The sequence below is a fragment of the Penicillium canescens genome (assembly GCF_028828765.1).
Source record: "Penicillium canescens strain IBT 15451 chromosome Unknown utg000003l_segment0_segment0, whole genome shotgun sequence".
Lineage (NCBI taxonomy): Eukaryota > Fungi > Ascomycota > Eurotiomycetes > Eurotiales > Aspergillaceae > Penicillium > Penicillium canescens.
In genome coordinates, this window is record NW_026703965.1 from 4,342,173 (window position 1) to 4,354,885 (window position 12,713).

Consider the following 12,713-nt stretch of genomic DNA (forward strand, 5'->3'; position numbering starts at 1 on the left):
AAGCCTGGTGAGTTTCTCGAAGGAAGCGAAAGCCACAACCCTCTCCATTAGACGCAATGATGCCTCGAATGTTCTTTCCCCCTTCTCTCATCCTCTTCTCTGTACTTGCTCAGCTGCACTCTGCGAATGGGAGTGGTGATTACTTTGTGGTGGGCGACCTGGGCCAGTATACCACAAATGGAGTATGTAACACTTATCATTGTCTTTTAATGCCTGCAAACCCCGTCCAGACAAAGCGGCTAACGCTGTTATCTAGGTCCCTACCCCGACTCTGTCAGGATCTGTGATTGAAGTTTCTGCATTGGGTAGTCCAACAGAGGATGGCATCTTGTTGTACCTGTCTCCAGACATGCAGTCTAGCCTGAAGTCTACCATGGATAGCAGCTGCGACACACAAATTGATTCCCGGTGCTACACAGCTGTGATGAACTTCCTCGAAGACGCCAACAATGTCATTGAATCCCACAATGCGAACAAACGTGAATTACAAGAGCGGAACGGGGGGCTTCTGGGAGCTGGCGCTATGTTAATTGCTGGATTGTTGTTTCCCCTCATATATGAGGGAGACCATGTGGTCCCAGTGCCCATAAAAATCCCCGCAGAGCAACTCGAAGAGTCCTTTGAACTCGAAACCGCTACTGCCATTATCATTGTGACTGATGATAGCACACAGTCAATGACAGTAACAGCACCTCCAGAACAGAATAAGGCGACTGGGTAAGCTAACAATTCCACCTCTTCCTTTACTCACTATCCCGTTCTGCCCCGCGCGACTGAGCTGATATTTTCTTGGTTAAGCTCCCCAGCCACAATTACGACCTTTGCAAGTGCCGGTAATGGCGGGAGTAAAGGGGACGTCAATATTAAACTAGATGCAGCAGTGGCAGCGCATCTTCAAAAGTTGCTATCCAGCTCGGATAACAGCAACTGCGATGTCGGCGACGACTTTTTCAAAAAACTCCAATCTCGTGCGCTCGACTTGAGCAACGTGATATGTGGCGCCCAGAACATTCTAGCCGACGGAATCGACCGGGGCGGATTCCCCGACTGGCTCCTCATGAAGCCGACAGGGCTGCCATGGACCAGCGCCGAGGTGGTAGCAGCTGTGAACACCGTGGCGCAATGGGCACTCACCCAGGCTACCTTTCTGAACCCAACTATCACCCAAACTCAGCTCAACGGCTTGGCTGTCGGAGCCTTCGCCCTGTCTTGGGTCTATTTCAACAACGGTGCCATCAAGCCAGACAACATAATTCCCTCGGCATCGTTACAAGGCGATCCCAGCATCACCTCCTGCACGCAACAGACGGCCACAGAATGCGGTGTAGGGTGTACTGTATTCCCGTTCGGGCCCCGCTTCATGTGCACTACAGACTGCTCGACGGTCACAAGCTGCAACGCAAGAACACTTACTCAACGACTGCGACGTATACCCAGACGGCCGAAGACTCTGTACCGACCGATTCTTCGGATGGAAACGGGCAGCAGGTTGCGGTGGCGTCATACATCAATCCGCTCGGAGACCCGTCCGCCTGGGAGCACCTGATCGATGATTATCCTTCTGACAAGATGCCCATCTTAATTGCCAATGTCGTCAATGGTCCAGATTCTACTGTTAACGATGACTGGACTAATGTTATTAAGCGAGCTTCAGCTTCCGGTAAAACAGTCCTTGGCTATGTGCGAACGGGATACCTTGGCGTGAGCGATCAGAAATTCTTAACCCGGCTAGGTTCCGGCGACTTGGCGGATTGGACGGCCCAGATCGAGCAAGATATCGATATGTGGTACACGCTTTATGGTAGCGACATTGGCGGCATCTTTTTCGACGAGGGTTGGCCTGAATGCGGTGACAACGATAAATATGTCGATCTATATAAGTACATAAACGACTATACGAAGCGTACCCACCCTGGTGCTTACACAATCCTGAATCCCGGGTCTCCTATGGCTTCTTGTTTCGAGGATAGCATGGACACACTGCTAACTTTCGAACTGAGCTATGACGCGTACGTCAACTCCTACACACCTAACGATTGGATACCAAAGGATCCACGGAAACTATGGCATATCATTTACAACGTGCCAGACTCCGCGATTGATGAGGTAATTACACTATCTAAGAAGCGCGGAGCTGGCTTTATTCAACTCACAGATGATCTTTTGCCCAATCCATACGACAATTTGCCTGCCGATTCCTATATAAAGAAGATTTTGGATGCAGTCGATGGCGGCGCTCTCTTGAACGAAGATGCGTCATCCTGGCAATCTGGAATTTCGGCCGGGGCGGTTTCTGGACTGACAGTTGTGACCTCAGAATATACTTCTGCTCAGTTGTCTTGGTACCCGGCCTCAGGTGCTCTTGGATATCACGTGTATTCAGGAAATACTGTTGTCGCAAGCGTTCCAAACACAATGACTCAGATCACACTTGGCAGTCTCACACCAGGAGCTAGCCATGACTTCCACGTAAGTGCCGTGGGAGGAGGTGGTGATTTGGGATCCTCCTCCAGTACAGTAACCGTTGTCACCGACTCTTTACCAAACGGGAAGACTGTCACCAACTGGCACTCCACTCCTCAAGAAGGCTCGACTATCATCAAGGCTGACATTCTTGTTCCTTACGCTTTCGTCCGCCTCTATCTCTGGGACTCGGTGGGATGTGACTTCGACACCGATCCGGGATGGAGTGTCAATTTTGAAGTCGACAAATACGTCTGTACCCACTACATGGTCGAGGGAACGACGATATACAAATATAGTGGCACACTTCCTAAAGGCTCCACCGCTCCACCTTGGGCTTGGACGTCGATGTCGACAATCACACTTGATATCACGGACTACACTTACACGTGGACATTACCCCTGGGAACTTTGACTACCGACACGAGCAAATTCGTGATTCAGACACAAGGCTACAATGTCCAGGGAAACTTTGTCGAGCCGGATGCTAGCGACTATGATTGCGAGGGCTCGACTATGTGCTCGACCCCGGATATGTTGAAATGGTGCGACCATGCCGTTAATTACCTTCACCGAGACGACGACCCCTTTTACAATACCAAGTAAGTTGACTAAACCAGTCTCTTTGTATTCCGCATCTTGCCCCATTGGCATGCGAATATTTCTTTCACGCTCTTTTGCTTGATCTCATTACTAATTTTAACTCTCTAGTGGTGCGGCCAGTCAAACTAGAAACTGCTGGGGTGATCAGACCCGAGGCTGCGGTGTCTTTGTCCAGGGTACAAACTGCAGTATCAGTGGCAATGATATGTGGAATGACTACCAAAACATCCGCAAAATTGGTGGATGCAACAAATGTGGCACGTACCACAGGGGGAATGGCTGTTTGGTTACTATTGACTATGTCTACCAATGTAACAACCATGACTAGGCTAAGGTGACGGACTGAAGGGGACTCTGGCCTTGGGTCTGGGTTGGACATCTTGCTCTAAGGGGCATTGTAAAAAAATTATATTAAATCAGATTAGTACATTTCGCATTTCACCAGGGGCTCTGTCCGAAAAGATGCGGAGAAACATTGATAGCTCTCAGAGGTGCGGAAATTTTGGCAGCCCATAATCACTAGATTCACATATGGCCAAGTGGAGAACCATGTCAATAAGTGTGCTCTGTTGACTGAAAAAAGGGCCAAGATAAAGACATCTTAGGTTCGAAAGTTGTGCTAAAAGGAGAGCAACAAAAGCATTCGTGTTACCACTGCGTATCTCCTGTGTCCAAGCTTACTAAATGGAACTGTTGTCCCCGGGATGGACGCAATGTGCTCGTCTATTTCGACGCCAGAAACTGGGATTAAATGGATTGGTCCCTGATTCTTACCTTCCGCGATGTATTCGCCGTCAAAGTGAATGCTTGTGACATAAGTGGCCAACTGAAGCCTGCATACTGTAGTATCTGATGGAGTGATGCTGTTCTTCCCCACAATCATGCCGATGAAAAGGAGAGTGTTGTTAGCAAGCCAGGAGACCCTATGCCACGTAGCTCCTAGGATATACATGGCAATTCGTAGGTTGGTGATTTCACTTCTTAAGACAATTCGATATACACGTGACTTTATTTGGCATTTTGTAATTGAGGTTTTGGGCTTCTTTTCTCTTTCTTGAGAGTAAACATGTTTGGCCTTATTCACGGCTTATATTAGGTATGCGCAGAAATCCTGGCCTTGCCTTCACTTAAACAAACTTGGACAAAGCATAATCTTTCATCTGAAAGCAAAGAAGGCCAAGGTTTGAGCGTCATAAAAGACTAATGGTTGATTCGTTCGGGGCAAAGACTATTCAAGAGCTATTTTCTGATGCAAAGCAAGCAACCCAGCAAAATTGTTGAATCATCAATTGAGAGCACCATGGCCTACTAATTTGAGGGATATCACTTTTCAGTCGCAGTGACGTAATAATATGATGTTGCGACCAGAGACTTCATGACAAGGTCTAAAGAGGTATGCAGAAACAAAGGTTTGAGCTATAAAACCCATTCGCCCCCTCGTTTTTCCACTGTACTTTCCATAATTCGCCAAAATCACACACAATGATGAAACGCAATCGGGACAAACACAGCCGACCTCCCACCGTTTGGATTGATGAATCGACTTTCCACCAAACCCAACTCACTTCAAAATCAACTGCCACGGCCAAATCCCCCGGATACAAGGATTCCACACCTCAACCAGGACCCATGGGATGCTTTCGAACCCGTTGCTGCATTGCAAGATCGGTCTCTAGTATTTGCCCGACATAGGGCAAATAGAGGAACGTTGGTTCATATTCAGCAACTGGAACAACAGATGGCTCCCGCTGCAGCCTTACTAGAACTGATGGGACATATTTGCCATCCCAGCTTTCCAAAACTGCTTCAATATTACCACCATGACACATCATCTATGTTGGTGTGGGAGCCAACTGAAGTGTCAGTCGATCACATTCTAGCCTCCAGCTGCTCGATCACCGCTGATGAGATTGTTAGCGTTGTCAGACCGGTATGTCAAACAATGCTTTGGGATCATTCCCCACTAATCCAGAAAAGGTATTAGAAGGCATTCAATATCTACGCGAGCTCGGAAGAGCACTCGCTACCCTGGGCCCGGATACGATCCTGCTTACACAGTCTGGTGATGTCAAGATTAGTGAGATACCCCCTGGCCTAGTGGATATCGTTCGATAGGAGACTGACGCTCACTAGGGGGCGCTGAGAGTAGCTGTCAAATCAGTCAATCGGAAATGAATTCCGCTACGATGAAATTATGCGCTCTAGCCGATATCGTCACCAAGTTGATGTTAAAGAATCGGACCTACGAGTGGGAACAGGAGATCCGAAATTTACCTCGGCAGCTGGAAAGTGTCTCCATTGAGGAACTATTGCAAGTAGGTTCATCCCGATGCACATCATGACATCAGCTAATGTGACAGAATGAGACGTTCACCCGAACGTCCAGCGAAGGGGAGTTGAAGTTGTTGGTCAGTATAGCGAACAAGACTGCATATCACGGTATCAAAACTTACTATGCTCGTTGTTGAGCTACAACGCACTGAATCGGGGCTGGCTCTTTGCGTGGAGGCATCACATTTCGAGAAAAGGACGCGATTCTGTGTTTCCTGCTGGCTGGTTGATGAAAGATACCAAAGAAAAAGGTAGCACACGTTATAGCAGGAGATGGCCTGTTCCGGCATACTGACTTTTGGAATTGTTTCACAGATTCCCACTCAATAATTGTTTTGTTTTCTGTTCCTCATCAGGTATTTAGTTTGTATGCCTAATCCCTGTCATGCTTCGTTCACTAGAATCAGATTGATGTAGCACGTGCAGTCTATTCGCTTGATTTAATTTCGAACACAATCGACCCGCTATAATCTGTTTACTGCATGGCGGTAAAAGCTCACCGCTCACCAAGCTCATTTACAGGGCTAAGTGTCATGACAAACACAGCAGCTAGGATGTGGCACTGTAGCGATACAGTGGTATCATATCTACATATGGCGTCCTGGTCATTGACTCGAGAGTGGCCATTTGTACAATTCGCAGTCCATACGGGTTTGTCCTTTTACGGTCAATTTCTGCTGTCGCCGGTAACTTATCAATACTTACGGGATAAGAAGGCGAATGTCTACATATTCTCTGGCAGTGCTACCATCTACTCTGGCGAGTAACACAGCAGAAAATGCAAGCAACTCTATGGGCGTGTTCTCGGACGACTTTGATGGCGACTCATTCACCTGTGAAGGGCGCGCATTTTACGTACATCTCACAATTGCCGACACGGTTAAATCAAGCCCAGACCAAGGCGCAATTCCGGGCTGAGGTTCGGACAGCTAACGGCCAATGGAGTGGAACTTCTTTTCTTATCGCCAATGTGCATTTGAAATCGAGGTTACTTGAACTGTTGAGACCGCTTAGGATTTTTGTCATCACAAAAGTACCGGCCAGCTTAATTCCGTTGTTCCTCCTGCTCAAAATAGTGCTGCGGAAGTTCACGATGCGTTATTTGCCACGGGCCTGTTTGATTGCATTGTTTAAATGAGCGATAAAAACCTTGAAGTTGACGGAAACGAAGTGGAAGACCTCGATCAACATGGTTGCGATGATTCACCGTTCCTTGCATGGTGTGGCATGAGATCAACGACGAAGCGGATAGAAATGGCTTTCTGCGACAAGAACAAAGCTACTAATCTACTGTTCTTGCCCTACGTTCCCTTAAGAATGCAGAGCTGCTATGCGACCCCATTGATCTTTAAGTCACTACTACAAAACTCGAAAATCGGATGTCGGTCTGATTTTTCCTCGACTCAACACTGCTCTCGGTAAAAAAGATAACCCCAATTATGGCCACTCAACCAAAACCGAAATCAAACCCAACAGACGCGGTTAATCAAAAAGCGCGCAGGCGAAGAAACACGCTTTTCAAAAAAGTCTCTGAGTACACCACGGAATGCGATGCCGACATTCATCTCATTCTTCGCATGAAGAAATCTGGGAAGATATATGTTCTGACGTCAAACTCAACAAATTGGCCTCTCTCTGACAACCAGTTAGTAAGTTCCTCTTTATCATCGATGTTGTCGCTATGAAGATATTAACTCGATCTTAAGATATCGTATCACCCTACACCAATCCTGAAGGTTCTAGATGGCCCAGAGTCCAAATCGTGAGACTTTGTCATGTTATCAATAAATTTCACCTTCAATTTGAATGTTCTTCGTCAGGATACCTCGCGAATTCTCAGTCGACCATCTTGCAACTATGATTATTCCCGAAATGTTTCTTTTGTTTGATTCTTTCTATTTGCTATGAGAAACGGTTGATCTCCCACGGATTTCTCTTGCACTATGGCTTCACTTCGAAAAAGGGACTGTCTGGGGTACATCCCAAATAAGCACAGGTTTCTCCAAGCAACCGCGTTATTGCTGCTTTGGCCAGATTTTGAAGTTCCATGTAGATGTGGTATAGCAATGTACGATAGAGTTGGTCCATGGATTGCGTGATATGAAAGTACAGGTTGACGAAAGGACGTGCAATAAGTTCCCCGTCTCACATAATAAAAGCTGTGACAATCAGTACTCTTTAGTATTTCGCATTTGCTCTCTCCTACCATATAAGAATGCTGTTCATTGGATCTAGTGCCCATGCACTAGTAGACAGAATAGCATTACAGGGCCATAGCCGGGCAGCTAGGCCAGACTACATCCGGTCGGATGAACCGGAAGGATAATGCCAAATATCGTTTGACGCCAAAACTGGGTGTGAAGAGAACAATTATTGTTTCAAATTTCCTGTCTCCACTTTTTCACAGTCTTGTATATTACTTTTTTATTTCACCCCGTTCTCCATGTCTCTCACTGACCTATCGCTCCGACGTATGGATATCGACCACATTTCACCTATCAAGCGCAGAGTCGCATTGCCTCCAAAATATTCACCAGTTACATCGTCTGGAAAGACTTCAAATCAAGCGTCACGGCCGAGCTGTCGCTAGCTAGCTAGCACGGTTATGTCTGATCATCCATGTCCACCACCAGCCCGCAGCAAGCTGCTCAGTCCTTAGCAAGTTCAACGAGACCCAGCCTGCATTCTTGGCAGGATGCTTAGACATCGAATTTGGGCGAGAATTCAGATAGACTCAGTTCCAGTGACGGCAGAGATTCCGATGATCCAGTCGGACCGGTGCTTGAATGGCTCTCGGGGAATGTTTCTGAGTACGAACTGTCTTTGGAGGGAATGATCTTCTTCCCGGACAAATAGCTCTTCGCCCCGTGGTACCTATGGACCAAGTTTGGCAATTTGAAACGGCGCTGTATCTTTTCATAAGTCGACGCAGATTGCATTGTCCTCTCTGGTTCCGCAGATGACCGTGGAAGGTTTCGATCAAAGTGATTCAGATCACATGATCGGCGCTGCTCCCCGGATCCACTCTGGCAGGTGCAGGGGACGGCCACCGAGCAGAGACGGTTGAGCACAGAAAACTCCAACTTCAGCTTGACGCTGTACACCACAGTCTTGAAGCTCACTTGAATGTAGTGCAGTTTGTATTCCGCCACCAGGAGGAGAATATTCACGAATACCACGATGATATTGATGCAAATTAGATGGATGATGGCATTGCGGCTCTCGCGACCTCGGAACGCACTGATAAGTCTGAAAGCATGAACTGCTTCGTATATGTAAATGCCGCAGATAACGAAATCTTGGATGCAGAAGCCCGTCAATTGGATTCGGTCGAATATCGCGGCAGGTTGAGCAAAGCGTGCGTTGCCGTTGTTGAGGCCAAAGAATAAGACGGTCATTGGAATATGTAGGATGCAAAAGTTCGTGAGTATCATCCACAAGACCCAACGCACCTTTCTCGCATCGGCGAAAACGAGATGCAGGCGCGAGTAGAGGACGAGGGCTTGGCCAGTAACCATAGCGTGCCATCCGACTATGAAGGGGATGGACGTCGCGAGATTGGATGACTGAGACAAGAATCGTGCCATGGCAGGAATGGCGTGCACAAGAATGCCCCAGGATGCGAATTGCATGCTCCAGAAATATAGGCTGCGGTAGTGTTTGAACTTGTCAAATGTGACGATCCCTGTTTCAACGGCATTGTACGCGCCGATCGAGAACATGGATACAATTTGAATGATGGATATATTATCCATAAGAATGGCGCCCACTTTGGGGGGCAGGCTGGTGATGACTGTATCCATGGTCTGATAGGAGTTGGCACGAGCACAAAGATGTCTCTTTTATTTGAGTTGATGGATGGGATCAGTAGCGGTTTTTAAGGGTTGTTTCATTGAACCAGGATGTGAGCGTCCTCACAATGAAATCATGACACAATAGCTAGTGATCTCCTAAGCTCCAAAGTTCTTAGAACACTTATCAACTAGGATTCTAGCCTTGAATGGGTTGGGTGGGTCGACAACAGAGTTATCTATACCGTAGAGCTACGAAGCATATGATTGAACCTCAATCCCAGCCCAGTCATGTTGGTGGGAGGGGTTTTTTCCCAGCCAGTCTAATAACGGCATGCTATCACTCAACTGGAACAAAGGTTCCTTTCCATCCAAATCATATTAAAAGTTTCTATCATAACAACCGTGGAACGCAGAGCAGGATCCACGGTCGGTGACCAAGTGTCAAACTATCGTGACAAATTATTTTTTTATGTCACGGAACCGCGTGTTCGGAATACTGCGATGATTCATGGCAATTAGGTTTAAGCTCCGATCTAGATCTCCCGTCTGCTTCTCCACTTACTTTTCAGATCTATCATGCTTACGGCTGCTGCTACAGTGTAACTGATTTACTGGAGCAAATGGACCGCACTCATCACGATTTCGGCCTTTGACATAGAGTATGTGATTAAATGGCTACGATGGTGTTTATGAACATTATTGGTCGCGCGATCCTGAGTATTAGCAACGTTGGAAGAGTGCTAAGAATGTAAGATTCCGGGCCCATAGAAGTTCGGTCCCACAACGCCGACTCCTTTCATTTCCAAAAGCCAGTCGGTTTCTCGGCTTTTAGTACAAACACCGGACAATATGTTTACAAGGGTTTTTCTGTTCCATCCAATATTGGCATAAACACGTATAAGCTCTGTCAGTGATACCGGAGTAGCGCGGAAATTGAAGCAAGGGTAGGGAAGTAAATATCGGAAAGGTAGGGAATACGCTTATTTGGGGATGGCTGATGCAGAATGAAATACATAGCTTCTAGAACGTTCTGTAAATTAGATAGACGAAGAAACAGAAGGGACGGATGACCGAAGGGCTCTAGGAAACCATGACCACACATCTTGTTTGTGTATCATTCTATTCTGGAAAGACTGCGTGATATTCCAAATACCTCACCTGCCCAAAACGTAACTCCTCAGCAACAAAGCCATCCTACCCGCACGACAACAGCCAGTCTGGGCTTGTGGATCGTGTCCGGACCTTTGCAAGTCCTTCAAATTTTTTCTGAGTGCCACAAATAGAACCTCCTTGATCTACTGTCCCATGGGTCATCGCTGGTGTTTCATTGTAGAACTGTACCAGCGTCCGTCCATATTCATGCGCATTACTCGATTGGTCCGACGGGAGTCCCTTGTTTCCAACGTCTCATCAGGATTGTGATAATAGCGTTACAATCTCGCAAACGAGGTGGCGATTGACAAGGGACCAAATCGTGAGCCTTGGTAGCTGAAATGGCTCATATGGTTGTTCTGGAAACCAGGCTTTGGTTCTGTCGACAGTGGAACTGTAGAATTTAGATCTTGCCTCTGCTATAACAGCGTTCATCAATGAGGGCCGTGACGGGGGAAGGTCGCTGCTATTAACAGGATGGCGCCATTTATGCAGAATTGTGCAAGAGACATCAATTGGATTATACCTAAGGGCAAAGAGTCTTTCTCGGGTGTAAGAGCGACACGCATTCTTCAAATGTAGCCTGTATTGAGACACAACTGGTTGCATGGATGTAGTTCTCTGTGCGGGCCGGCCGATCACTTCCTCCACAATGGACCGGCAGGATTTCTTTTTCTCCTTTTTACCTTTTTTTATCCTTTTCTTGTTTACACTTCGCGCTAGCACCCCATAGGGTCCAGTCCGGTGTGCAGATGGTTACTCAATCTTCTCTGATCAAGGTCCAGATGCCAGCAAACAAAGTCTTGGCAAGGGCACAGCGTTTTCATTTCGTTTCAGATCTCTTGCTTTGGTCTCCACCTAAACCTTTAAAATCGTTGTTCCCCAGGAGGCTACATGTACTGCGATCATTCGTGTTCTACAGTTTGACCGCAATTTGCTTGAACCAACAACCAACAATAATCCCTCGAACGGAAGGATTCAGTATGGCAAATGACTCCAAGCCCTCTCGGAGTGCAGGACGCGGTGCTACCAAAGCAAAGTCTCATACTAGCAGATCGCGTGCTGGTTCGCCTTGTTCTGTTCGGTCGACAGTCTCTACGTCCAAGGCGGACCGTAATACTCTGAATCCAGTGGCGAAGCTACGCAAAGACCTGGTATGTCATTCCCTATCTTGTCTACAGTTATTCGTACCTTTCTGCACCGAAAGACATGATGCGATCTTCCTTCGATAATGTACTCTTGGCTGACGAGCGTTTCCAGGGACATTCTATAACGAAAACCGCCCGGAAGAAAGATTATGAGGCGACACATCGACAATGTTTGGATGTGATGGACCAGATTCAAGAAGAGTTTGAACTAGCTCTTGGGAAAATGGACGACGAGCGAGCCCATGGTTCCCAGTTGGTGCAGCGTCTGCACGTTGAAAAGGCCCAGGAAACTTCGAACCTACAGCAGGCTATCGAAGCAAAAGACAAAGCCTTGGAGGAGAACCGGAGGCTTGAAAGAGAACTCTGCCAAATCAAGCAGCAGCAGGACTCATTTGACGCCACCATGCAGAATCAGGTCTCGTGGAACGATATTCAGCCGGTCTTGCGTCAGACGCACTGTGAGCTGGTATCTGCGACCACTCGGCTCTGGAACACGATCGATGCCCTTCAGAATCGTAGACCAGCGTCGTGCCTGCCTGGATCTGAAGTAATTCACGGAACTTGGCCCGACCAGGACGGCCCGCTGGGGAATTTGTGTCACAATGCCCTACCCGGATTCTCCGCATCGAGTAATTACCCACTTGTTACTCAGCAGGTGCCAGCTCCAACCAACCACTATGAATCACTGGTGTGAACCACGACAGACCTAAGAGTTTGGCACAGTACGGCTTTGGCAGTGGCGGAACTTCATAGTCAATTTCATATAACCACCTCGCAGGTATATAGCTCAAGGATTAATCTTTAGCAACACCATCGCCATCCCAGGATAACAGCAGAATTGAAAACAAATGTATCTATTGGAATATCATCCGCTATAGTAGAACAACTTTCCACATAAGATCATAGTTAGATTATCAGACTATCGCTCTGCCAGTTGGACGGAAGAGAGATTGCTCCAGGGCCGCTAAATGTGGTTAGAAATAGGGGCCCACAGCCCGGGTGGGCGATGCAGTGTGACTTGAAATGATTGCCAGGCCGTTGAACTCCCAAAAATTTTAATCGGATGTTTTATCGTATCAGGTTGCGACTTCGAGCCGGTCAGGACAGGAAGTTCATCTCACCGGATTTCCATCGACGCTTTCTCCCCTGCCCCGCAGCGCTGCAGTTATATACAACTTAAGCGAGAGTCTGCCAAGGTGAAATATAATTGTTCGCAAAGCAC

The 12,713-nt window shown here is 47.3% G+C and overlaps 2 protein-coding genes across 2 annotated transcripts; both read left to right on the top strand.

Annotated features, from left to right (window-relative positions):
- Positions 1–59: 59 nt before the first annotated feature.
- N7446_005026 (uncharacterized protein) lies at positions 60–3,394 on the top strand (the record flags this gene model as incomplete). The annotated part of the gene is made up of 5 exons (XM_058513774.1): positions 60–182; positions 257–717; positions 799–1,324; positions 1,393–3,065; positions 3,175–3,394. 5 exons carry the CDS (start codon positions 60–62, stop codon positions 3,392–3,394), a joined length of 3,003 nt encoding a protein of 1,000 aa, XP_058375103.1.
- Positions 3,395–10,949: 7,555 nt separating this feature from the next.
- N7446_005027 (uncharacterized protein) lies at positions 10,950–12,185 on the top strand (the record flags this gene model as incomplete). Its single annotated transcript, XM_058513775.1, has 2 exons — positions 10,950–11,497; positions 11,604–12,185. Exons 1-2 carry the CDS (start codon positions 11,096–11,098, stop codon positions 12,183–12,185), a joined length of 984 nt encoding a protein of 327 aa, XP_058375104.1. The 5' UTR covers positions 10,950–11,095.
- Positions 12,186–12,713: the final 528 nt, after the last annotated feature.